Source organism: Siphateles boraxobius, unplaced genomic scaffold (genome assembly GCF_051911475.1).
Source record: "Siphateles boraxobius isolate OS27281-9 unplaced genomic scaffold, OSU_SipBor_1 22, whole genome shotgun sequence".
NCBI classification, from domain to species: Eukaryota; Metazoa; Chordata; class Actinopteri; order Cypriniformes; family Leuciscidae; genus Siphateles; species Siphateles boraxobius.
Window position 1 is genome coordinate 16,197,474 of NW_027508833.1, and position 27,991 is coordinate 16,225,464.

At 41.1% G+C, this 27,991-nt stretch overlaps 1 protein-coding gene across 2 annotated transcripts; it reads right to left on the minus strand.

The window, feature by feature from the left end:
- Nucleotides 1-222: 222 nt before the first annotated feature.
- On the minus strand, nucleotides 223-27,988 carry ephx2 (epoxide hydrolase 2, cytoplasmic). Of its 2 annotated transcripts, XM_077238735.1 has the most exons (20): nucleotides 27,825-27,988; nucleotides 27,533-27,673; nucleotides 27,291-27,375; nucleotides 26,970-27,126; nucleotides 26,166-26,356; nucleotides 25,934-26,056; nucleotides 25,747-25,815; nucleotides 25,548-25,643; nucleotides 25,136-25,214; nucleotides 23,678-23,712; nucleotides 23,553-23,579; nucleotides 11,384-11,469; nucleotides 10,401-10,512; nucleotides 10,074-10,148; nucleotides 7,652-7,694; nucleotides 7,277-7,379; nucleotides 5,824-5,893; nucleotides 5,106-5,186; nucleotides 4,811-4,869; nucleotides 223-721 (listed from the first exon to the last, which is right to left on the minus strand). In XM_077238735.1, exons 2-20 carry the CDS (start codon nucleotides 27,628-27,630, stop codon nucleotides 637-639), a joined length of 1,674 nt encoding a protein of 557 aa, XP_077094850.1. In that variant the 5' UTR covers nucleotides 27,631-27,673; nucleotides 27,825-27,988; the 3' UTR covers nucleotides 223-636. The 2 variants fall into 2 exon arrangements, 1 of the variants encoding a protein (XP_077094850.1); XR_013206604.1 differs by lacking the exons at nucleotides 223-721; nucleotides 5,824-5,893 and having other exon boundaries at nucleotides 4,812-4,869; nucleotides 27,825-27,982.
- Nucleotides 27,989-27,991: the final 3 nt, after the last annotated feature.

Here is a 27,991-nt window from a genome sequence, read left to right on the forward strand (position 1 = left end):
AATCTGTCACTTTTGATCATTTTAGTGCATCCTTCCTAAATAAAAGTATTAATTTCTTAAAAAAAAAAAAAAAAAAAAACTAACTGGCACCCATATCAACATATCGTAATGATAGCAGATAACATGCACACAGTTGTACAGTGGTGCAGGTACTGTATGACGTCAGAACCAGGAAGGGAGGGGAGGGGGAGGGGGGGGCCCATAGGAAAATCTCGTATTCACTTTTTTACAAAGCAAAGGATTATTTATTGATTTTTGTTAGCAAAGCTGTTAAAAAAAACTATTCATAATAAAATTTGATTTATCAATATTAGGTTCAAAAAACGGCAGTGTCTATTAACAGATGCAGATACTGTTTGCATCAAATATAAACATCTTGTTTAGACTCTGTGACAGTGACAGATGTTGTTCATAAAAAAGGTGAAATATTTGCACAGTATAAATAGACACTGCCTTAAGAAAATCTTCATTATTACAGTGTATTACAAAAGACTACATAATGTAAAGCAGACAGAGGACTACTGAAATTCACTCAAATGACAATGGACTATTATTATGCAATCAGCAAGCCTGGACATTAGTGCACTAGCCGAGTCGGTTCATTCACCCGCATATAGTGAAATCAGGACGATCGTCTCATAACTTGGGATGAACAGGGATTGAGGTTTTCTCGTGTGTTTCCTTCAGCCAGGAGATGAGGATTTTATTGAGCTCTGCAGGCCTGAAGAGAGAAAAGGGAAGAGATTGGACTAATTGGATCATGTGATAGAACCAGAAATGACTATGGCATTAAAATAATTAGTGATGCTTTCTATTACTATAGCTCATGCTAAGGGTTAGAGATTTTAACAAATCATTAACCCTGTAAAGCCTACTGTATCATTTGTGTTACGTACATTTCTAAGGCCTCTAAATTATCAACATGATATAAACTTTGATGAAAAACCTGTGCCATAGTGACAGATGCTGCGCACACAAAATGTGAAATATATTCATACTCGGTCTGCTACATGCTTTAAATTACATTGTCTGGTTGATATTAGTTAATACTAAAAGGCTTTTACTTGCTAAAAAAAAGTGTAAAAACGTCCACCTTCAGCTAGTGTCTTTTTGCTGTGAAATCTTTACTATTTTCATTAAGTAAACAGAAGAATAACTTTTATATTGTAATGTATAATATATTGTAATATTTTAAGGTGAACACTTACTGGACCAAAGCATCTTAGATTTACTTGATTTTTCTCAATAATGATGTTTGTATAATTATGTTTAACTGTTTCATGCATCAGGCTTTTGAGGATAATCATCATTGTATTGCATTATATTATGTGTTAAAACTAAGCACTTAAATATCATCTACATAAGAAATATTATTAGGAGATAGAGTGACAACTGCCATTTATATGCATTTATGCAAGTAGTCTGTTACAAAGATTTCTTTGATTTACATTACAATCTATCAGAATTTCATCTTACTTTTTGGTCATAAATTTCAGCAACTGCATTCAATTGCATACTTTTGCTCAGTTTGGGCCTCTGAAAAAACAGGTGTTTTCTCCTTCACAAGTATGTGCTCCATATTCTTTTATATCACATTAAAGGTGCTCTAAGCGTTGTTGGGGGACGTCACTTCTCGTTGACGTTCGAAGTATTGTCAAACAAAACGGAGGCTAGCTAGACCCTCCCTCCCTCCTCATCCGCACTAACCCCCTAAACCCACCCCTAAATATCCGTTATTGGCTGGAACAGTTTGTTATGTTTCGTGGTGTGGGTTAGCTCCAGTTTGTTTTTGTTGCCCTTTGTGGAGCCTGGGGTGTCTGCAGAGACTGCGTCTTTTTACAGTGTGTTCAGGGGACAGGCAAGCTAGCGGATAGTGAGGAGACGTTTGCTGTATGTGACGAAAAAGTTTTGGCCTAAAAAACGTGTGACATCGCGTAGAGCACCTTTAAATGAGCCATAAAAGCCTGATGTATCAAATATGATACTCAAAAAAAAACATATGCCAAGTTTTTTTTTTGTCTAAAGGTTCAATTAACTCTTGCTTTTTTTTTTTTTTATGAGATCTTCAATTGTAAAAGATATTAACCACAAACCAACTGCACAAGAGAAAAAACACTCTGACCCGTGTGTAAGTTCAGAGACGGTCACGGAGGTCACATCACATCGAAAATGAACGCTGACGTTCTGAACCGGCAAGCTTCATCTATTGATTGCTGAAGTTCGGTGGAGGGTGGAGAGGTGGACGGGTCAAGAGGTATTAAAATGATTTACGGCTGCATGACGTTGAGTTGTCGAGCCCTCGGCTCATTGTGGAGAGGACTGTTGAATCGCGGTCTGCTCTGATATTAGGACGGGTAATTAGATGCACATTAACAACCATGACAAGGACATAACCGTTATGTTTCAGAAGACACATTCACACAGCAAAAATAATTTTCTTTTCTGTCAAGTTTTTCCACAGTCAAGTATAGGCCCATGTGACTTAATTTGTTGTTGTGAAAAACAGAAGATACCTAAATCTGATCTAAAATGGCCCAGTTTAACTGGATAAAGCTTTAAAAGGCAGTCACACCATGCCCTGAATGGAAAGAGCAGTTGGTGGTTAGATTTGGTTTCCATTTTTGACCTTTCTGCTAACTGTTCCAGCCATTTTTCACACTTCAAAAAGTGTGTAAGTTGCATTTCACCCTTCGACCAACACTGTGGCTAATTTTTAGTAAAACTGTTTTACAAAAAAACGACTTTGTGGAAATGCATTGTAAACAGGTCAGTTATTTAGAAACATAGCATTCAAATTCCACTACTGAAGCCCCTTATTATAAAAGCCTATAATATGCAACAATTTCTTTCTGTTGATTAAGGGGTGAAATGTGACCTGATGGGTTTGTGACAGATTCTGTGAGATTCGTCCTGCATTATTAGATTTAACTTCTAGTGTTTTGGGATTTGTACCTTTAAATCATGGTAAATGAGCAATGTTTTTCTCTATATAGTTGTTTAACCTTGGGGTGAGCTGGATGTTCCTATCAGTGTCACGTTACTGTTATTTATGTGATTGGTTGGTTGACCGAGGTGATGGTGTTGTTCAATCGCTAAACCTGGCCTGACCCTGTTCAATGATAGAAACCCTGTATTCCATCTATCCTTCATTTAGAACCAAATGCCTACACCAGTCTTGATTGTAAACTCTCTCCTCGAAAAAAAAAACCTGAATGGTAAAGTGTAAAGAGTGCTGGTCTCCCTTCATTTTAGTAGTCTTAAATGCTACGGGCTGGTGTAACGCCAAAAAAGAAGCTCTAAAAGGCTTATAAATAACAATGAAAATAATCTGTCTGTCAGAAAATGTCATATATATAATATATATATATATATATATATGTTGAATTGACATTCTGAACATGCTTTCAACACAATGCAGTGTGTTGTTGATATACATCTCCAAGGTTTTAACATGACAAAAACATGTCTAGGTCATATTTCATACACATAAAAAGGATAACAAATAAATATCTATACACAAATAAGCCTATTTTAGGATCATTTTTTGTGAAAATGTCACAGCACTGATATTTCAGTATCATTGAGATACTTATAGTTTTTATTAATTTTGAATGTTCATTTTTTTGTTTTAATTTTAAAGTTTAGTCATTTTGAGTGTTATCATTTTTATTTAAATGTCTATATAGTTTTTACATTTTTTTTAGCTTTAGTTATTTTTGTACATCATATATGAAAATGAAAAATGTTTCTTTAGCAAGGCAACTAGCTGAAATAAAATAAATGTAACTTAATTATATTTATATAATAAAACCATTTTATTTTAAAGTTAAAGTTTAAAGTTTATTTTATTTCAACCAAGAAAAGTTTTTCTTTTTTAACTATTATACCCTTGTCACAAAGCATAACATTTTAATGATAACATTTTTTTTAGGTGAAATATAACTGATGCAATATGCGTCCTTGTCCATTTTCATGACAATTACCTGGTACAAGGTGTATGATATAATATCATTGAATCATGTGATCATATACAATCATATACAAAGTATTTACTACTGAAATGAGTGTAGCATTTGATCTGAGAGACTGATGAGGAGAAGGATGAAGATTCAAACATGCATTACCCACGTGAGCCAGCTAACCTAACCTGGCATTGTATTAACCTTTTTTGTTCTATCAATTATTACACAAGAGAGAACTAAAGTATTAAAGGTCAGATAGTCTATCAATTATTTTGTTTCCTGATTCCTTGCTGACATTTAAACAGCAGCACCCTGTAATTTTAGAGCCGTTCTGGCATGTAACTTGATGCTATATGAGTGTTTGATTATGTTTAATGTCAATATATCTGTAAAAAGTCATTCTTGTTATGCAGTACATTTTTATATCCCCATAACATTTAATGCCTTCACATAGTGGATAATATGAAGTCAATTTATAAAGATGCCAATCATAGTATTTTTCACAGGCAATCACAAGTGTGAATATTTAACAATTGCACTACTTTGAATTAAAGCGATGCTACTTTTAAAATAAACTTTTTATTAAGATTGTTTTTTTGTTTTGTTTTTCCCTTCAAATAAAATGTTTCTAACAAAACTTTCAAGGGAATATTGTTTGAACTGGCGATCAATTCCTAGTCCACCCCCCCACCCCCACCCCCCGTGTTCTCAATATCATTTTCCATCTTTTTTTTTTAAACCCTTAAACTAATAAAAGCCAGTTCCTCAATTACATCATCCTTCAGGAAATGACATTAAAAAAAATTGTGGGTGAACGAGCACAAACATCAGTTTCTAGTGACCCTCACCTCTCCATCTGAGTCCAGTGTCCACACTCCTCAATGTGGCCTCTGGTGAGGTTGGGGACCTTCAAACAGGAAACATCCAAGACATCCAGTTTACTGAATGACATCACACATGTAATCTCACTGCGTTTAAGCAAGTGTCGGAATCGCCACAATTTACGTCTTTGTCTCGTAATTCTAAAACTGCTATAGACGCTAATAATTTGTGAGTCTGTGGACATAAACATCTGTTGTGTTAATTCCGACATGCTGTGAACGCAGAATTAACGTAATGAAAAAATAACAAAAGCTGTCTCACCAGGTTCTCCATGCCTTTGGCAAAGACTGGCAGAAGAACAGGGTCCTTTCCTGCGGTCACCATTAAAGCTGGCATCATGATCTGTGAGGGCAGAAGCATTTTAAATTATGTCTTAAGGAAATGAATGAAAAACAATGCACCAACTTCATTCAAATAAATTTGTGCAATATATTGTGTTTTATGCATTAAGAAAATGAAGCCTATGCTCCATTAAGATTTTCTTATGTTGGGCTTAATTTTCTTATTTTCTTATTTTCTCAAAAAAAAAAAAAAACAATTTTATATATATATATATATATATATATACAGTATTCCCCCTTTGATTTTGGGGTGGAATATAACCCGGATAAATCCTTTACCATTATCATTAGAATCGGCTGGCATATGCGGAAAATAATAATTTCATAAGGCATATCAAGTTTGATTGATTTTCAAAAGTTGTTTCATGCTGCATATGCAAATAAAACAAATGAGGAAGAATCAGTTGTTAATTCCCCAACCTAATAAAGATGCACATTTATGAGTTAAAACACTTGAGCTCAAGTCACAGAGGGGCAGATGTTGGGGCAAAGGGAACAGGGAACAGACACCATCTGCACCCCTCAGGCCTGGATGTGGTGTGTATGCTGGAATAAGGGGCACTAGGGTATTTCTGACAGTGATGGTGTCAGAGATCTGGTCTGCTGGCAGAGAGCCGGAGGACGGTGAGGACACTTGCCTTGCCCCTTGGCCTGGAACTCATCCAACGCCAGTTCCTCTCCCCATTACGGTACCAGTTCAGAGGACCCCTGGGACAAAACAAGACCCTCAGTGACAACATGTCATCCACCAGGTGCGTGAGCATGCATATATTAGCAATGCCTAAAATTTCACAGATAGAAATAAAAATTCTGTCTTTCCAAACCCATATGATTTTCTTTCTTCTTAGTATCAACAATAAACACAAAATAACTTTTTGTGTGGAAAAAGCTGAAATTCAACATCTGAAATCTCATACTATCTAAACCTATTTAGACTTGCTGTAACACATTCAGAGATGCCAAAACTGACATCTTCACCTTTTATTTAAATATTAATAATAATTTGTAAATAATAATTTTGTAAGAATATTGCGATGACTAAGTCTCATGAAAAATCGCTAATGTGAACGCTGTCATGTGGACCCGGGTGCGCACTGCGCACTGGGATACTGAACCCGAGACTACCTGGAGGAGGTGGTCTGAGTTCGGTTGCACTCAAACAGTGAATGTGAAAACAACATGGACTCGGGTGCGCACTTGTTCAGGAAGTAAAGTGACCTGCGCATGCGTTTTAGCTGTTTATGATGTACTTAGTTAAATAAAACACATGTAAGGGCTGATAGTGTTGATGATTTACCTTGGATACGAGCAAGAGTGAACCTGCAGTGTATTCGAGCATAGCGCGTGGAATCAGGGCAACAAATTAATGGAAATTCACTGTCTCCTCAAAAGAGTTTGTTTACATGCAGCAGAAAGCCACCTTATGCTTAACACACACAGTAAACCTGTGTTGTTGCGTTGTTCAGCTGCGCATAATAGCATCGAAATTAATAAAAAAACACAATATATTGACCCGCATTCTGTTTTCTATCATACGCCGTGCACGCTTGCGGTGACATAAGATGCACGCAAACGCAATAAAAAATCATAGAATCCAGTTGAGTCTGAAACCATAACCGGGCGCAGGGAACAATCGTGCACGGACCGCAGCAAACGAGCCCAGTGTAGGGACATAACAAGCAAACATCCCCTCTAGACATCACTCTTGCCCACTACTGAAGACTTTTGAGGATCATTTGAATCAGTTGTTGAGTTGAGTTGTTGACTCAAGAATAGATGCAATCAGATCAGTCCAATTCATTAATGAATCGTTCAGTGCGATTTGTAAAATGATTTTACCGGTTAATTGAAGAGAATCAGCTCGTTCACGAATAGCAATATCCAATTGCCTTGAGCAATATCCTTTATTGGACCATTGATATCAATCATAACCTCTAACATTACAATAAGTGCCGCTTAAAATCTGATGTAAATGATAGTCTGGTAAGGGTTGTTCCAGGACTAACATGTCCTACTTTAGTAAATCATGTTTGCATAAGAACACACACACACACACAAATACCCATTTTGGAGCCCATTTTGTCAGTGTACCTGAAGCCGCTCTTGGTGTACTGCTGAACGTAGTACTGGAGAGCAGAATCGCTCAGAATAGCACTGCGGGGCGGATCATCAGGCGACCCCACAAACAATCCACCTGATAAACAAGGACAACAACGATAAGGACAGTGCATTCATGCAGGCTTGTGAGGCTCTGTGCACAAACAGTTTTTACCATTCTTCTCGAGTGCGACTCGAATCAAACTTGCATTCATTTCTCAATACAAAAACATGAAGCCAAATCCGAAGCTGACTGAATATCAGAAGCGATTTTAATTGCTGAAGCAAATGATGCTGCCAATTACTCTCCATTGTTCATCAACTAATACGAATTCCAAATGTTAGTCATAGTTTGATGTACTTTCTTACCTCTCTGGCAGACTCCAGCAGTGTTAAACTTGGGAAATTTATCCTGCAGATTATAAGAGAGAAGATATTGCAGGTGGTTGCCTTTCAACCAGTATAATGTTTATAATGTATATGAAAAACTTTGCCTACCCTACCTAGTTTACTTTTTACCTAGAACCTACCCAGATGGTAATACACAAATTTGAACATGTGCACATTCAAGCATTTCCTGCAATGGACTTAAATTGTTCAACTCACGTACGGCCATTACTGGAAGCTAGTGATTATAGTTCATAAAGTTATTAATATGGATATTTTTCTTACAAGAACACATCACTTCAGAAGGCATTTATTAACAACCTGGAGCCGTATGGATTACTTTTATGATGGATGGATGGATGCGCTTTGAAGAGCAAGGATATTTTTTAATAAAACTCCTATTGTGTTTGGCTGAAAGAAGAAAGTCATATACACCTAGGATGGCTTGAGGGTGAGTAAACGATGGGATAATTAAAATTGTTGGGTGAACTAACCCTTTATTAACTTAATCGCACCATCAGTTGCGCACTCAAGCTCCGAGGATCTCCCGTTCTTGGCACATTTTGAGTCAGACTTGTGAATTCAGTGAATTGTTAACCGGAGACTCGCTCTGACCAGATCATTTGAATCAGTAAGTTATTGACTCAAGACTCCAATGTATGAATCGTTCAGTACAATTTGCTAAGTATAGTAACAAAGTAAAAATACTTCGTTACTGTCCACCACTGGTTGCCAGTGTTTAGAATTTATACTACTATATTATTTATTCATATTTTGAATGTAATATTTCAGCTCTATTCCAATTAACTACATTTTTAATAGTATTAGATTACAATAACTTAATTGGCCAGGATGTTGCTAATGTTTTCTGAGAGTTTTGTTTATAGCACATTACTATATCGCCCAATATACTCAGGTCTCAGGTCCTGCCTAAAACAAAATCAGGCTTGGATATATACAGATCAGAATTTTACAAAGACCACATTACAACACACTAGCAACCATCGAAATACAAAATAAGTCTTTACAAAATAAATCTTAATATTTGACACTGAAAATAAAAGTCGTCACCTTCATTTATTTAGCGCTTTTAACAATATAGATTGTTTCAAAGCAGCTTTACAATGATAATAGGAAATTAAAGTAACAGAGATTGTTTTGGCTTTACAGCAGCTCTAGAATAAAGTTATTGTCTAGCTAAAGTTAGTTTTGATTGATTGACTTCCCATTGCAAAGATCATTAGTTATTAACTAACAGAAAACCTTTAATGTGATCCGGCCGCTCATTCGCACAACAACAGCGCCTGGTGTCTCGAGAACGCAAACCATGAAATAGGTTCCAAGGTGCAAGCGTTGAATCTTTTTTTAAAAAGTTATCATCTCCGCGTCAGCTTCAAAAACGCGAATCTGTAAAAACGCTGACAGCGTGCACATGCATATTACGTGTTTAGTCTATAGCTATGCAAGTTTGAGTATGTGTGCAGGCGTGTAGTCTTTCTTTACAAATTGACCACATCAAAAAAATAAAAGGTATTCACTTTTTACAGTTTAGCAGAAATAACATGGCTCTTTGTTGGATAAACGGCATTGATACGTGTGAATGCAATTATTGGCTTGGCTTAGTGTCTCGGCTGACGTGCAGCTCTCCTCCTCCGCGGTGATTTCTACGTTTTATGGCTGAGATGTGCAGCAGAAGGGGGTTGTGTCTAGAGATCCCCGTCTGCCCCGACACCGCAGTCATTACGATGCGGCGTGTGCGACCTGTGCCTGAGTGATGGCCGGCCGGCTGTTTGTGATTCATTACTCCAGGATCAGAGTCCCAGATGAGAGCCCTTTATGTGGCCCTCATTAAGATGCTGGGTCATTCAGCGCCAACCGCAAGGCTCGGCTCTTTGATCCCCATCAGCACTGGCTTTTCGATGCCGGTGATAAGCAATGTAAATTTCGAACAGATAACCGTATCACTTCAGATCTTGTGCACAAGATTCCTGCTCAGGCAAGATGTTTCCTAGTGCAACATGAATTATAATGGCTCTTTTGAACCACATATTAAGATCCTAGCAAGATTATGGTCTTGGAGAAATCTAGTTCTAACATCATATATACTCACAGGTAGAACATAATTTTTGAGCCAAGAACCCCCTTTAAAGGATCATTTTACTCACACACACACACACACACACACAAATTACTGGGACAATGCTATCATTAGGCTTATAGGAATATAGTGCATATGTCAAGACACTTTTAAGGTGTTTTTTCCTGTTTGGAGCTTAAGAGACATGATCACTATAAACTGTCATTGTTTGGATAAGAGCTACAGGAAGGTTCTTTCTCTGCTTTATATTAACTCTAATGAAATAAATTGAATTAACGTTAAAATAAACTACAGTATGAAACTTACAATCTCAGTACTTGCAAAGAACATCAGTTTGAAGGTTCGTTCAAGGTTTTTCGCGAATTCAGCCTCTGCAACACCCTGATACAAACAATAAGAATATTTGTATGCAGAAATACATATAAATGGTATAATTTTACTGTAAGGTCCCATTAGTTAGGTCCCACAATGAGCAATACTTTTGTAACAGTATTTTTTTTTTTTATCTTTTTTTTTAATGTTAGTTAATAAAAATACATCTTCATGTTAAATATATTATAATGTTAATATTATTTGTAATATATATATATATATAGAATGAACATCAAATAATTCAATGGTGATATTACTCACAGGCTTCTGAAAATATATCTGGTAATCAAAGATTGGCACGGCCTTGAGCTTCTCCATTGGATTTGTTTTGGGATCCACAGGGAAAAGGGGTGTGTTGAGAGACGCCACAGCCCTGCATGTCAAAAGTAAATGGTTAGCATGGGAAGCAAAAGTGTGAATAGGCTTGTTTGAGATGCGCCTTGCCTCGCCTGAAATGTAGTCGAGAGTAGGCGGCTGCAGTGAGAGGAGGAGTGAAAAAAGCGCAGGCAAGCCGGACAGTTCTCGCTTCTCGCAGTGGATCTGACACCTGCGAGATCAATGATGGATATCGTGGGATTCACGCTCGTGCACAGTCTTGCTAATAAACTGGATGTAATTTAAGTTCTGTTGCTTTTATATGAAAATAAATATAATGAACAAGACACCCAAAGTACTTATTATTTAATTCCATTCCAAATAAGTGTTTATCAATCATATTTTCTTTAATACAGACATAGGCTATGTGTTTTTTTGTTTTTATAATAAAATAACATTGCATAACCCATAGAGATCGCACTGTCCGAGAGTTTGGGAATATTCACACATAACATATACACACAAAACATGATATCCGAGTTTTAAAATCAAACATTTTAAAAGAGAACAATACATCACGGTTGTTTAAACCAATCAACATTAAGCTGTGTCGTCAGCAAGTCGTTTCCCATCATGCTTTTGATCAGCGCAGTCGGTGGAGAGCAACTGCGCGCGACTGCAGAATCCGACACGTACGCCTTGCGCTCGCGAGAGCTTTTTGACACACGTCAGCATGACATCAGAGCAAGGCGGACCGCACTCGGACACATCTCTAACCGGCATGCATTACGCGCTGATAACCGGTGATCGGTTCTGCGCAGATTTTGCTCATCTCAAACAAGCCTATTGTCTGTTTAATGTGCACAACAATATGATGACATATATTCTTTAACTATTTTGTTAACGATTCTCTGCTTGACATGTAATACCTCACTCTCTCAGGATGATACTGAGCCATGTTCCACACCAGAGAGCCGCCCCAGTCGTGGCCCACCAGAGTGACCTGAGGGATGCCCTGCGGAGCAGAAAGATATTTTGATATTCCTTCAAATAAATCAAAAGCAAAATCAGAAAAGACCAGCAAAACTTATGCATGCATTTCAAGACAAATTCACTGAACAGTTGCTCCACTTTTGCACACAGTGTTTTTAGCACAAACACTTGCAAATCAGGTGCTATCTGCATTACAGCCTGGTCTGTTCAACAGAGATTGTGAACCAACTCCCAAAAAAAAAAAAGTCAGTTAGACACCCCTAAACCCGTCAGTGTTATCTGAGCAGAAGCAGTTATATATCATGATATGTGCTAAAAAAAAACTGCTGTTGTTTTTTTTTTGCAAGATTAAACATTTACAAAACATGCAATTTAATTTTACAGTATATGATTACACTTCCTTTTGCATGCTGAAAGTAGAGATCCTCATATAGTCTCATTCATTTGATGAGGTCTCTCAGTTCTGCTGCCACACATGGCTTTGTGATACTTTTAATAAACTCGGGGAATAATGTGCAACGCCACTTTAACACTTTGCTCACACATTCGCTCAAGCTGAAGTCAACATGAACACTGTACTGTAAAATGGACTGAAAAAGGGTAACTGCTCTGGGTTATTTAACCTCAGTTCATTATATTAGTTTAACACATTGTTCTATTTTGAGAGGTGCAAAACAGCAGAGCTCAATGATCTGATAATGGACAAAACTGAAAATGTATTGAGAATATCTTGACATTTATACAAAACTAATTTACACAACAACGATATGCTAAAAACAGAAACGTTTTTCCTGTGTGTTTTTCGTGTACAGACAACAATGATGTAAAAATGATCCCCGTTCACAAGGATCCACGAATATGACTAAAAACACTGTATTATACATCCCAGGACAGTAGATGGCGATGTAACATTGTAAAGAAACATTACACGCCTATAAACTGAACCGGTTTCACAAAACAGACTCAGCGGTCAAAAAAACATACAAAAAGTTTTCCATTTTTAGTATAAAACGGTGTCTTGAAAATGGCCCCTAAACCCATCAGTGTTATCAGGGCAGAAGCAGTTTTATAACATGTGTGCTAAAAAACGTCTCGGTTACATATGTAACCCTCGTTCCCTGAGTAGGGAGACGGAGACGTTACGTCGGATGACGACGAATGGGGGTTTCGCCTAGAAAGCCAATCATCTTTGTGTATTATAAAACGAGCCAATGGTGATGAAATGCCATGGGTCTGCAGAATTTGCATAGCGTATCTCCGCCCCACCGCGTGGGTATAAAAGGAGAGACGCCGGCAAAGGCAGATCATGTCTTCGCTGAGGAGCCGAGACTGAACTCAGGCGTCTACCCAGTGGTACAGCGGAAGTGGCAGGGAGACGTAACGTCGTAACGAGGGTTACATACGTAACCGAGACGTTCCCTTTCGTAGTCACTCCGATTTACGTCGGATGACGACGAATGGGGGTCCCTGTGAAATCACGCCACCTTCACAGCTGTCTTCCAGTGCCCTGCGAAAGTCTGATCCCCCTGTCGTGATACTGGCACGGACGAAGGAGTACTGCTTAACACAGGAATACCAAGGTACACTGGGAAGCATATCTCAGAGGAAATATACCGCAGCATGCCTACCCGTAGGGAGGACTTAAGAACACACATATGGCCGGAGGGCTTCATATGGAGGAACGCTGGAGTGACCAGCCCGAGGGGTGGCAACTTTCAACTCCAGGAGTGGCAAGGTGGCTTGCCGAGGGAAAGACACATGCTCAAGGAGGCTTACAGTGGAAATACAGATGTGGGGGTTACTCAGGGGAGGAACCATGCACACGGAGGCACCTAGCCGACGCACAGGCAATAGACACTGGCGCCATCGTCAACAGTGCTGGAGGAACTCAGGGCTTCAGAGAGGAAAGCTCACCTGAGGAATATCGCACGTATCCAGTCCGTGGAGTGGAATGCCGAGCAAGCGAAGACACCTGAGCGGGTCCAGTACTAGCTGACTGAAGCGAGTACACGAGAGGACACAGGCTCCACTCGGAGATTATAAAATCTGGCGAATGTGTTGGGTGTCGCCCAGCCTGCAGCTCTACAGATGTCTGTTAGCGAGGCGCCATGCGCTAGAGCCCAAGAGGAAGCCACACTCCGGGTGAGAGTGACCAGGCCAGAATTCCAGGCACGCTTCGTCAACGGAGGATGCGTGCAGGTACCCTACCCTCTTGATGGAGGCCAATGCAACCAGGAGCGCTGTCTTCATAGACAGGAACTTAAGCTCAACTGATTGCAGAGGCTCAAAGGGAGCCCTCTGCAAGGCAATTAACACCACTGAGAGGTCCCAAGAGGGAACGAGAGGAGGGCGAGGAGGATTCAATCTCCTCGCTCCTCTCAGGAACCTGACGATCAGGACGTGCTTCCCCAGAGACTTACCTTCCACTGCTTCGTGATATGCGGCGATAGCGGCTACATACACCTTCAGGGTGGAGGGAGATAGACTTTGCTCCAGCCCATCTTGCAGGAAGGAAAGCACGACACTGACCGAGCATCTCCTGGGGTCTTCTCGGCGAGAAGAGCACCAGTTGACGAAGAGGTTCCACTTCAACGCATAGACATGTCTCGTGGACGATACTCTAGCGGAAGTGAAGGTAGCCGCCACTGCTGGTGGCAGGGTACTCAAACCTGCCTCTTCCCGTCTCTGAGAAAGGAGATCCTTCCTCAGAGGAATTGGCCAAGGAGGTGCTGTCGCGAGGAGTATCAGTTCGGAGAACCAGGTCCGGGTGGGCCAGTACGGCGCAACCAGAATGACCCGCTCCTCGTCCTCCTTGATCTTGCACAAGGTCTGTGCGAGAAGGCTCACTGGGGGAAACGCATATTTGCGTAGGCCCCGCGTCCAGCTGTGCGTCAGTGCATCCGTGCCGAGGGTGCCCTAGGACAGGGAGTAATACAGGGAGCAATGGGATGAGTCGTGGGAGGCAAACAGGTCTATCTGTGCGTCCCCGAACTGGTCCCAAATCAGCTGGACCGACTGGGGATGGAGTCGCCATTCGCCGGAGATAGGCCAGAACCGTGACAGCTCGTCGGCTGCAAAGTTCCGATCTCCCGGAATGTGGATAGCACGAAGGGACCTCAGGTGCTTCTGACTCCATAAGAGGAGGTGGCGTGCGAGTTGCGATATACGGCGGGAGCGTAGACCACCCTGATGGTTGATGTACGCTACTGTCGCGGTATTGTCTGAACGGACTAGTACGTGTTGACCCATGAGCAACGTGCGAAAATGGTGCAGGGCAAGGCGTACTGCCAGCAACTCGAGGCAATTGACATGCAGAAGGCGCTGGGGTCCTGTCCAGGAGCCCGCAGCAGCATGTCCGTTTCACATGGCGCCCCAGCCCGTGGAAGAGGCATCTGTGGAGACAAAAACATGCCTGGAAACTCGTTCTAGGGGAACTCCGGCCCGTAGAAAACTGAGGTTCCTCCACGGGGTGAAGGTCTGACGGGAGGTCGGAGTCACTGGGACTCGGAGCGTGCCATGATGCCATGCCCACCTCGGGACTCGATCGCGAAGCCACAGCTGAAGCGGTCTCATATGAAGCAATCCGAGCGGCGTTGCCGCGGCTGCAGATGCCATATGCCCCAGGAGCCTCTGAAACAATTTCAGTGGGACCGCACTCTTGCCATCGAACTGTCGAAGACAAGTCAGCAATGAGTGTGCGCAATGAGTCGATCTCCATACCGAGAAAAGAGATCCTCTCCACGGGGCAGAGTTTGCTCTTCTCCCAGTTGACCCGAAGGCTCTACTAAGTCTCTGTGTTCGCAAACCTGATCTCGAGAGTGAGCTAATATTAGCCAGTCGTCGAGGTAATTCAGGATGCGAACCCCATGTTCGCGTAGGGGAACAAGGGCTGCCTCAACGACCTTCGTAAAGACGCGAGGAGACAGAGCCAACCCGAATGGGAGAACCGTGTACTGGTATGCCTGCCCCTCGAAAGCAAACCGGAGAAACGGTCTGTGTCGAGGTAAAATGGAGACATGAAAGTAGGCGTCCTTCAGGTCTATCGCTGCAAACCAATCCTGTGGCCGCACGCATTCGAAAATGCGTTTGGCTGTGAGCATCTTGAACGGCAGCCTGTGAAGGGAGCGGTTCAAGACGCGCAGATCCAGGATCGGCCATAACCCACCGGTCTTCTTGGGGACAATGAAGTACGGGTTGTAGAACCCTGACTTCATCTCGGCTGGAGGGACAGTCTCGATTGCACCCTTCGCCAGCAGGGTAGCAACCTCCGCTCTCATGATAGGGGCATTGCCACCGACCATAGTGAAGCGAACTCCCCTGAAGCGGGGAGGAGACCGTGCGAACTGAATCGCATAGCCGAGCCTGATAGTTCGGGCGACCCAGCGGGACAGGCTGGGGAGCTCTAACCAAGCTGCCAGGAACTGAACCAGCGGGGTCAAGGGAACCACAGACGTCCCCCCGGAGGGGCAGTGAAGCGGAGTGACCGGCCCAGGGCGTGGGTGGCATAGCGGCCCGGAGCGGGGGCACGGTCATGCTCCGCGTCCTGACAGAGTCCACCGGGGGAAGGAGGGGGCCTGCAACCACCTCCTGGGGAAAAACCGACACCATCACTGAGCAGCCCGTCTCAGGAGCGCCACTTAGCCTGGCGTTTAGCAGGCCGTCCTGGACCACAGAGGTGGCCATCACCTGACCCATCACCTGGCCGTGAGGCCACTTTCGTCGCTCGGAGAGCGAGGTCAGTGGCGGCACGCAGCTCATCGAAGAGCCCTGGGTCAGTTCCCGCCTCGTGCATATCTCTGAGTAGCTGGGCCTGGTAGACCTGCAAGGTGCTCATCGCATGCAGAGCGGCGGCCGCCTGTCCTGCAGCTCTGTGAGATCTCGCCACGAGGGTCGACGAAAATCTACAGGCCTTGGACGGGTGCTTAGGAATACCACGAGATGAAGCGCACTGAGGACACAGTTGCATGGCAACAGAGCGTTCAACCGGGGGAATCCCAGTGTACCCATGGGCGACCGCCCCATCGAGGGGGGTAAAGGCGGAGAAAGCTGACAAACGTACACGGGAGGTCAAGAGAGCCTTCCATGACTTCGCCAGCTCCTCATGCACTTCCTGGAAGAATGGTATTGGGGTTGGCTGTGGCCGTGAGGCGGCAGCCGCACCCAAAAACCAGTAATCCAACCGGGAGCGCTCAGCGCAGGGCGGAGGGTTCCACTCAAGCCCGATGCTCGCGGCGGCCCGGGAGAGCATGGCCGTCATCTCGGGATCTGATACGGGCAATGCTGGTACTCCAGAAGGAGGCAACGCAGCCGCATCGTCACTTCCCGATGACTCCTGCCTGCCTTTTGATGCCGCGATCGACATCGAGTCCTCCTTTGGAGCGCCGAATGAAACACGCGGGGCATCAGAGCTCGCGGGTTGCAACACGGTAGAGGGGGGCGTGGTCCGAGGACGCATCGTCGGATTGTTCCACACCGTCACCCTCAAGTCACCCTGTCCACCAGCCGAAGTACCACCTCTTGTGGAGAATGTAGATCGGGGTGTGGATGAGGGGACTCTCTCTCGAATGAGATCATTGAGTCTCGACCTTAGTGTTGCGATGGCCATGTTCCCACAGAAGGAACATGAGTCATCCACAAGCGCTGCTTTAGCGTGCTCTAAGCCCAAACACGCAAAGCAGCGATTGTGCCCATCAAAGGAAGACAGGAATCGACCGCACCCAGAAGAACACGGGCGAGACATCTTTAAAAAGACGTGTCACGTGCAGCTCTTTTAGAGAGGAAAAACTCAGCGATGCTGAGGCGACCAGGGAGAAGCACACAGACTGGCAGATCACTGCTCAGATCGCAGGCAATGTGAAACTTGCTGGGTACCGCCGTCACACCAACACCGGAGAGTTCGCTCGTCTCGAAGAAGATGATGTCACAGAAAACTCAGGATTTGGCTTGTGGAATGAAGAGAAGCTCTTGGCTCCGAAGCGAAAACATGATCTGCCTTTGCCGGCGTCTCTCCTTTTATACCCACGCGGTGGGACGGAGAGACGCTATGCAAATTCCGCAGAGCCATGGCATTTCATCGCCATTGGCTCGTTTTATAATACACAAAGATGATTGGCTTTCTAGGCGAAACCCCCATTTGTCGTCATCCGACGTAACTCGGAGTGACTACGAAAGGGAACTGCTGTTTTTTTGAGAGATTAAACATTTACAAAACAAATATAATTGCATTTGACAGTAGCCCATATGATTACACTTGAGAATCCTTTTGCATGCAGAAAGTAGAGATCCGGACATAAATATAAATGACTTGTAGTGAGTGAGGCTAAGATAGCTGTGGCGCTATAGATTCAGTAGCAGTACAGTATATTTTAGTACTTTATTCTGTATTCTGACTGCTATTCAAAGGAATGCAGACATTCAAGAATGTCCAACGTACTTTAACGTAAACCAATTCAAATTTAGAACCGGTTCTCAAGACTCAACCTTTAAGTACATGTCTAAGACACAGCCCTGCATGCTAGGTTTTTCAATATTCTGTTATATAATAAGTAGGGTTGGGCGGTATTTCGGTAATATCGTATACCGCGGGGTCTTAAAATAGCAACGGTATCAGTTTCAATACCGTCATTACCGGCACTTATATATAATATATAAATATAATTTATTCAATGCCTAAAAATGCTTATGTAGTTGTCATCAAGTGACAGTGTGGAGGAGAAAGAGAGAGAGAGAGAAGGGAGAGGCGGTAAATACTGACGAGGCAATTTGTAAATGTTGCAATAAAAAAGATGACCGCGAGAGATGGAAACACCTCTAACCTAACGCCGCATCTCCGAAACAACCCCCCACTCACTGCTGCGAGGATGCATTTTGCCCCGAGTTCATTAACCCTTATGTGCTGTTGTGGCTTTTTTCAGCCACTATGGGGTATTTTTGAGTCTTAATTTGTCCATAACTTTTTCTGTGTTTCAGCAAACGGAATGATTTTTGGTGACAAATCTTATTTTAACACATATTGTGGGAAAATGCTTTGAAATTTTTCAAAAACTCAACAGTACACTGTGGGCAAATTCACTACCCTTTCGTTATGTTAGTGGCTGAAAAAAGCCACTAATTTAAACTGCTGTAAAAATGTATCAGATCATTTTTCTTTTTCATTTTTTTGCATAAATCTATTAATCAACCTCAGTCCTTTTCAAAACTACTATTTTTTTTAAAAAAAAAACAGGATTTTAACTCTTTAATAGCCAAATTCAGAAATGATGTCACTGATTTGGGAAAAAAACAACACAAAATGACTTATTTTCAATATAAAATGTAATTGTAGACTGGATTTTTTTTTCCTTTTATCACAGTCTTGGACATGTCAAAGATTAGAAACAACATTGGTTTTGAGGCATTGTTAGTTTTTGTGCAGCAACAGATTTTAACTTTTTCTCCCTCATTTACTGTTCGTGGCTGTTTTTGCCCCATTGACTACCATTATAACCACATTTTTTGATTGCAAAGCCATGACAACATATGATCATGCATTTTTGATTGTTGGTGGTTTTCCCTGTTGGGAAGAGGTCAAATTTGTAATTTTTACTGTTGATAACCAGGTGGCACCATTAACCCTTTATAGGCCTGTGCAAAAAAACCCAAAAAACACTCAGCATCTGATCAAATTTATGAACACTTTATTATGAACCAAAATGCAACAACAACTTCAAATAAACTTAACAATGGTTCAACAGTTGAGGATGGATGAAGAAATAAACAATTGAACAAACCACAAACTCTGTGTGTGTGTATTTTCAGTCATTCCAACAGGACTTGCAGCATACCACTTGGTGCTCTTTGCATATGTGTCCACCACAACGGATGCAAGTGCTGAATGTTCTTTTTTTTTGTACTGTGCAGCACTTGCATGTCCCCCTCTTCACTTCTGAGCTGCTGGTGTCTGCTGGGGTCTGTGGATTTACGTCTTGCGGGACAGCTGCAGGAGACTGAATTTCTCTCACCAGTGCAGCAGCAACTGGTGCGCGAAGGAGGCGCTCTCTCCTCAATATGGCGGCAGAGACCAGAGAATTTCCCAGCTCTTCAAGGAAAAGCCTCCTCCGAAAGAGCTTTGCCTGGTTCCAGGTGTGATCCACAGCAGTGAAGATGACAAAAGCATTATATGCCGAGACGTCCACCATATTGAAAAATAACGCCTGTGGCCACCGATTGGTCCTCCTTCTGCAGCTGTAGGTGCCGACAACCTACAAAAATAAAAAATATAAAACAAGAAAATAATAAGTACAGATTTCATAATAAGTATTTTTGAAGCTGCACATGACAATGAGAATAATCATGCAGACATTGGCAAAACACAAACAGTATCTCCTAAAATTATCTCTAACAAGCAAATGTATTCAAGTAAAAGTTAATAGGAATAGGATGCATGTAGTAACAAATGTGTAATGGCACATACCTTGTCTAGATTGTCGACACCTCCCTTGCAGCGGTTGTAATCTGCAATAATCTCAGGTTTCTTCTTTGGTCCCTCCATCACCACTGCTTCGCGGTGCCTTGTGCTGATGAGGAGCACATTCCTCCCCGGTTTCGGAACATAGCTCACAGCCGTGGTGTTCTTTGTGAAGGCGAAAACGCTGGAGAGGGCAGGCCGTCCTTTAGCCTGCACCAGGTTGGGTGGCAGCTCAGGTTTATTCTTCCTGATCGTCCCGACCAAGGCTATTTTTTTCCGCAGAAGCTCCTGAGCAAGTGAGTAGGTGGTAAAAAAGTTGTCACAAGTGACAGTGACGCCCTGGAGTCCCTCTGTCATCTCCATGGCAACACGCTTTCCCTGACCCACCTCTGCAGCATTACCTATCTTACCCAGGTAAATGTCACACCTCCAGGCATAGGATGTGGCAACATCAGCAGTCACCCAAATTTTGAGTCCATATTTGGCTGGTTTTTTTGGTATGTACTGCCGAAAGCTGCATCTCCCTTTGAATGGCACAAGCTGCTCATCCACTGTGACATCTTTGCCAGGGTTGAATAGGAGGGGAAGGCGATGCGTCCACATTTCCCACAGGGATCTGATCGGGGCAAGCTTGTCGTCTCTACGGCGAGCTGGTCTCTGCAGCTTGTCGTCAAAACGGAGAGCTCTGCTTATTTCATGGAATCTTGAGAGGGACATGGTGGCTCTAAAAATCGCACGACCACTGCGATCATCCCACAGGCAACGTGTGGACTCCCCTCTGGACTTGTACACGCCGGCCAAAATCAGTAGCCCCATATAGGCATGGAGATCTGTGGAGTCCACAACGGTCCAGTTTCTCATAGTGCGGCGTCCATGGAGGTTGGTCATGCTGACAATGAGGTCAATCATTTCCTCCGTAAAAAACAGATTGAACACAGAATCCACACTCTGGACCCTTGCGATGGCATAGCGCGTCGGCCCTGGAGTCACGCCTCTGGCAGGCTGTAGAAAGGGTGTTGTCTCCATGTTGGTGGAATACCACACCTCGCCGTTTTTCCCAATCCACCCAGATCCAGGATCCACAGAATCCTCCTCACCTTCAGTGGAATCTAGAGAGGATGATGAGGGCGCCACATCCAAATCAGGATCTGACTCTCCTGAGTCTGTGGTGTCAGAGGCAGAAGACAATATCTCATCCTGCAGCTCGCTGGAGGGGTCAGGCTGCATAATTATGTCTAAAACTTCACTACAAGTCAAGCGCTTACTCATGATGCTGCTCCTCTCACCATCAACTGACAAATGACCAGCAGGCTTGAATGCAAGTGTTTAAATCCACTTGCTTTGTTTTTGTTTAGTCTGCATTTCTCACCATCAAAAGGCAGCAAATGCCACTTAGACTTACTTTGTTTTTGTTTACTCTATGTAGTTCTGAGAGTTGAGGTGCATGTTTTGATTTTCTCAGACGCATCAAGGTGAGTTCTCACACTCTCTCTCACACTGACACTCACTGACACTCACACACACACGCACACTTTAATATGCTATTATACTTCATAATCATGCAAAAGCCATGCTTTACACTCCATGTAAAAGCCAGAAACTAAGCTTTATTTTTGCACAGGCCTATAAAGGGTTAATGGTGCCACCTGGTTATTAACAGTAAAAATTACAAATTTGACCTCTTCCCAACAGGGAAAACCACCAACAATCAAAAATGCATGATTATATGTTGTCATGGCTTTGCAATCAAAAAATGTGGTTATAATGGAAGTCAATGGGGCAAAAACAGCCACGAACAGTAAATGAGGGAGAAAAAGTTAATATCTGTTGCTGCACAAAAACTAACAATGCCTCAAAACCAATGTTGTTTCTAATCTTTGACATGTCCAAGACTGTGATAAAAAGTAAAAAAAAATCCAGTCCACAATCATATTTTATATTGAAAATCAATCGTTTTGTGTTTTTTTCACCCCCAAATCAGTGACATCATTTATGAATTTGGCAATTAAAGAGTTAAAATCCAGATTTTTTTTAAAAAAATTAGTAGTTTTGATCAGGACTGAGGTGGATTAATAGATGTATGCAAAAAAATTTGAAAAAAATATTTATCTGATACATTTTTACAGCAGTTTAAAGTAGTGGCTTTTTTCAGCCACTAACATAACGAAAGGGTAGTGAATTTGAACAATGCACAAGGGTTAAATAAGCGCATTAGTTTATATTTGTTAAAATATTATAATGTAATTTTTTTTACGTTGATAATGAAAACTGAACAGCCCGAGTAAGATGGGATGCATCGGGAGTCAGACATTGAGCACTTAATTAAGTTTCATTTTGTAAAAGGCCTTTCTTTAAAGTGAATTTCGTTTTGTATAAATTGTATCTTAATTTTAAAAAAAATTTATCAACCAATTGCCTAGATTTAATAAATAAGAATCAAATATAGCAGACAACATAATCATGACATGATCGTGCGCTGGCGCGCCGCGGTCACTTGCATTGAAATCTCATCATAAATTAACCGAAACTCAGTGTATGTCTCACAGACATGACAGATAGGCCTATATCTAAATAAAGCTTGAAATTTCATTAAACGAAACAATTCAAAATGAAAAGAAATAGGCCACTCGCTGATTATTTAATCCATGATGTGTATTTCTCTCTATGCGCGTTCATACGGAAAAGGGCGATCATCAAATTAAACGAAACTATTCAAAACGAAAAGAAATAGGCTAGCCTACTCTCTGATTAATTAATCCATGAAATGCATCTCTCTATCGTTCACTATGGAGATGGCGATTTGTCGATTTCTTTAAACGAAACAATTCAAAAGGAAAAGAAATATAGGCAGCATAGTCTCTGATTAATCCATGATGTGCATTTCTCTCTATAGGCGCGTTCACTACGGAGATATCAATCGTCAATTTCTTTAAACGAAACAATTCAAAACGAAAAGAAAAAGGCTAGCCTATACCTTCTGATTATGTAATCCATGATTTGCATTTCTCGCTATATATGCGCGTACACTAGAGGATGGCGATCGTCAACTTAATCTTTGCAGCACTGACAGAAAAGTTGTATTAATAAAAATCAATGGACACGCCGGATTTACAAATGCACTTCTTGCTTGTTGCTTGTTAATTTAATTTAAATTAATTAATAAAATGAATACAATTGTCATAATTAAAATAATTAAATATTATTAAGTGTCCCATTTTTGCTCATTTATAAATAGTATTTATATCTACCACCCCCTCAGCACCTGGGTTAAAAAATTATTTGGTGCCACCATATTATAACGGCCCACGTATTAAAAATAGTCGAGTCTAAATAGGGCTCCGGCTCATATTACATTTAATGCCGTCAGCCGGGATCAGACACAACGTGCACGGGTTGGCCTTGATTTATTTTTTTATTTTTTTTTGCCCAATCTGCTATTCAGTTTCTGAACGGTGTAGGCACAAGCCAACAGTTTGGTGACGCTGTCTGAGCCTTATGTCATAATTTTTAATTAGTCACGGTAATACCGTATACCCCGGTAAAATAGGGAGGATGTTTGACGGTATCAAAATTTGGATACCGCCCAAGCCTAATAATAAGTAGCCTTCCTCAATAATCCTGTGATTTTATGTGTGTCTGAAAGCAAAAACAGTACATACCATCTTATCCAAAAATGTCACCAAATCCTAAAAGGCCACGAGGGAGAGAAAAAATTATCAATTTTGTAAAACATAACAGATCTAATCTAGATTAATCAAATTTTTAATGGGAAAGATTTGCTTACCAGCATGATCTGTTCTTGAGAGTACTCCTCAATGTCTGCACAGACAGAGGGGAATAAAACAGAGCTTATTCTATGATCTGTATCTTCTCATATGATAATAATAATAATAAACGTTAGTTAATGTTAACTACAGTATATATTCTATCAGAAGGATGACACTTATTAAAATGCTTAAATAAAAAACTGTTGAAAAATGTCCTTAATATTTTTATCGGATTGAAATCATTTTATAAATGCAATTAGGCCTTGAGATCATGTTATATTGAGCATATGTTCAAAATACAGCACGGAGCACAGCCTCTCGTATCTGTTCGTTCAAACCAGGCACTCCACACACAATTAAAGTTAAACGTCAAACCCCATCACAGAAGTGACCCGACACATGGTGAAGAGCAATGCTGCTCGTTTTCACACTCAGTATGATGAAGCAGCATTCAAAAGGGAACAAGAATGCTAGAACCCCTTAAGGCATTTTTTCAGTTACTTGGAAATTCATGCTGTTTTTAAAGTGAACGCAAAACATTTGAGGAAGTAGTGCACGCCACTCGCACGCACATGCTTAAAACAAACTCTAAGCAGAAGTTTATAGATTCCTCTTATTCGCGCATTAACTCGTGCATTGAGTATATATAATATACTTTACAGATCAATTAGACTTTTTAGGGTTTAATGCGATTGCAAACAAAAGTCAAACCTGTCCTGCAAATATAAAAAAACATGACATAACTGATGTAAAAAAAAAAAAAAGCAAGCAGTACTCAAAGCGTAAAAATGTCAAAAAGATCAAAAAACATAACCTATTATACATTACTGCTTATGTTCATAAGGCAAGGCAATACAATTTCCAGTCGGAATTGCTTATTTACCATATCTTGAGCGTCCTTGATCACAGGATGCTTTTAAAAAAAAACCTTAACACTTAAGCTTGACAAATTCCTGGGAAAGACTATGCATTTTAAATGTACAATGAGCAAAAATAAAGTATCCAGCTAAGTTTATGTACAAAAAAGGGCTTTTCATACTTCACCTTGGTATTTTTAACCACAGGTTAATGCCATTTTTAACCCTGCGTTCAGCGATATGCCACACTTTATTTATTAGTTTTGAAAGAGGATGAACACTGCCTCTAAAAAAGTGCAGTGTCTTTACTTCAAAGTTGTGCGGAAACGGAAGTAGCGACAGATCTTTTCTTCTGTAATGTGACATACATGCGAGTGTAACAGACAGAATATATAGCGGAGACATCAGCTGTTAACTGGATTTTAAGTTGTGGACGTTGCACTCAAAAGTGAAGGCAGACGAGCGAGAGCTTGCAGGGTTATGTTTTAAGTGGATTAAATGATTAGAGACGTCCTGCATACATCACCAGGGTGAAGTCGTTTTCACCATATGGTCCAGGTACTGGCCCGGCAAGAAAAATCAAAGCATGAGATACACTGTATTATAATTATAACTGACCAGGTGGCGCAGTGGAGTCACCGTAACCCTTCATATCAAGAGCCAGAACCCTGAAACCAGCATCGGCCAAAGCTGGAATCTGATGAGAAACAATGGTAATGCTTTACAATAAGATCCCATTAGTACATTATTACCCATTATTACAACTAAAATGAACTAATATTGAGAAATCGTAATAATGAGCACTAATGTGCCTAAACAAGAGATTTAGAATGGTTTAAAATAGTTTCATAACTGATGAACATTACACAGTCATTGAACTGAACTGAACTGACTTGAGCGGAACAATGACACTATTGTCTTTTTGAGTGTGTGGGTTACAACCTCTGATCTTTGACCATTAAGCTATGCCAGACTCGCAACAATAAGCCGATTTCATGTTGCATCCGCTGGAAATGTTGACGTTCCTCACCTGATACCTCCAGGAAAACCAACTCTCAGGGAAGCCATGGCACAGGAGAACAGGTGGTCCGTCTCCCATGTCCACATAGTGGATCTTCACACCAGGCTGAAAAACAGAAGAACACCCTTTTCATGACCCTTTCTGTCAAATAGCACATTGTCAGCGAACGTTTGCCACGATTATGACAGAAATAAGCATTATAAATTACCTTAATATTCACATATCCATGAGAGACATTTTCAGGATTACAAAAGGGTGGCTGGAGCTCACTGGTGACCTGTTGAGCAGAACATCTCGCACATGTGTAGTAAATATAGATAGAGAGGTTATCGATAAGATTGCTTTAAACAAATAACATAGTGGGAATTACGTGGTTTAGGGTCAGAATTCATCACCTCTATTCCTGTAAGCTTCTGGATTTCCTTAAGAGCCTCAGTGGTGTCCTTGACTTGAACAGATGTTATTCCCAAACCTTCAGCTGCCTTGACGCTTTCTTCATCCACATCCAGCCAGATTGCCTTAAACAAGTAAATTAAAAGAACATTTGGTTACATCTTTAACTAGCAGGCTTTGAATCTGCTGCCAATTTTCAACTGCAGACCTTCTGAAATAATTTACTGCACCTACTTCTTCAGATTTAACAGCAAGTTTCTCAAGAGCATTGTTAAAGATGTCTGGCTCGGGGATTCTGACACCAGCATGGCAGGATCGCAAAACCAGGTCAAAGCGGCTTTCCAAAACGGAGAGAATCCTAGCGATAGCATCTCTCTGAGGGGTGTCATCCACCCAGACATTGGCCAGGACACCTGTAGCAATGCCTTAAAAGCAGAGGTGGACAAGAGTGAAGTATTTTTACTCTGCTTAAATACATTTTTCAAGTGTCTGTACTTTATCAGAGTGTTATTTTAATGACATTATGCTTTGGAATTTTGTGAAGTAAAAGTTTTTCAAAGAAAAACACTGATAAAGTACAGATACTTGAAAAATGTACTTGAGTAAAGTAAAAATACTTCACTACTGTCCACCTCTGGTTAAAAGGATAGTTTACCCAAAAATTAATCATCATTTACTCATCCTCATGTTGTTTCAAACCTGTATGAGTTTCTTTCTTTTGTTGAACATAAAATGCGATATTTTGAAGAATGTTGGTAAGCAGAAGTTGACGGTAGCCTTTGACTTCCATAGTTTTGTTTTTTTTCTACTATGGAAGTCAATGGCTACCGTCAACTGTTTGCTTACTAACATTATTTATAATAATTTCTTTTGTGCTCAACTCATACAAGTTACAACATGAGGGTGATAAGTGATGACAGAGTTTTCATTTGTTGGTGAACTATCCCTTTAAAGATAAATCAACAAACCCTGTAGAAAAAAATAAAAGGCATGTATTTAGAACTTTATATCTCACATCTCAATGCAAAAGCAGCATACCGTGGTGTCGAAGGACGGCGGCAGCATCAAGAACTGGCTTGTTGAATTCTACCTGACTAATGACACTGAAAAGCTTCTGAGCAGAGAATTGGTCAGGTAAAGACAGACCCTGATCGGCCGCTATCTTCTGACAGTCAGCTTCAAACTCAGAAATCATCTGCAAGAGGTAAACAGAAATCAATGACATGAGCAAATATTTTTGTTGCACTAAAGCAGACTGGATACATGTTATATAATGCCAGACATACAAATACATTTTCTGCTGTAGTAAAACATTCTGAATTGCACACTGACTAAAATGATGAATCATACTTTACATACCTGAGTTAGGGTGATTTTCCCTTTCTCTGAGCGATACAAGGCATTCTCACTGCCAAGTTTTGCATTCACATTCTTTATGAAACCCCTAGAGAGAAAAAAACATACCTTTAAACCAGTTATTTTAATGGTTATATTGATAAAATATACTCTTAAATCAAAATGCTAAGTTATTAAAAAAATATAAAAACGAAATAAAATTGTTTTATTTAAATAATTTAAATAAATAAATAAAATGCACATACCTTGAAACGCCAGTGGTCTCCTCAAACTTTTGAAAAGTCTGGGCAAGATGAGGGGTAACAACACCACCCCACAAACTAAACAACACTGCCTTCTTCATTGGAAACTAGTTTTATTTCCTTTTATTCAAAACTAACAAGCCTCTGTGAGGAAAAAAAAGGAACACAAAGAAGAAAACATTATACAACTTTATACTTGCTTCTGCCAGGACAAAAACACAGAATTCGCATAACAAAGTTCATTGCTCACTGCGGCCAAAAAGTGAAGGTGGGTTCAGTAAAGTCCTACATTTACCTGATATACCGCAGATTCTGGGAGAGTTCCCGCAAACTCAGTGTAGGTGACAGGACAACTTCTACAACTGATCTGAGGACTGACACTGACGCGCCCGCGATTCTTCAACGGACTCTGGGCATAAATACGATACAGTACTACTATGGCGGAGGCACAACTAGTTGAAT

Coding starts and splice junctions, on each gene's coding strand:
- ephx2 (XM_077238735.1), bottom strand. CDS start 27,630: ATGAAGAAGGCAGTGTTGTTTAGTTTGTGGGGTGGTGTTGTTACCCCT. Junction 23,713..25,135: donor TGACTCCACTGCGCCACCTG/GTCAGTTATAAT, acceptor CTGTCTGTGCAG/ACATTGAGGAGTACTCTCAA. Junction 10,149..10,400: donor AGATATATTTTCAGAAGCCT/GTGAGTAATATC, acceptor TGTTTGTATCAG/GGTGTTGCAGAGGCTGAATT.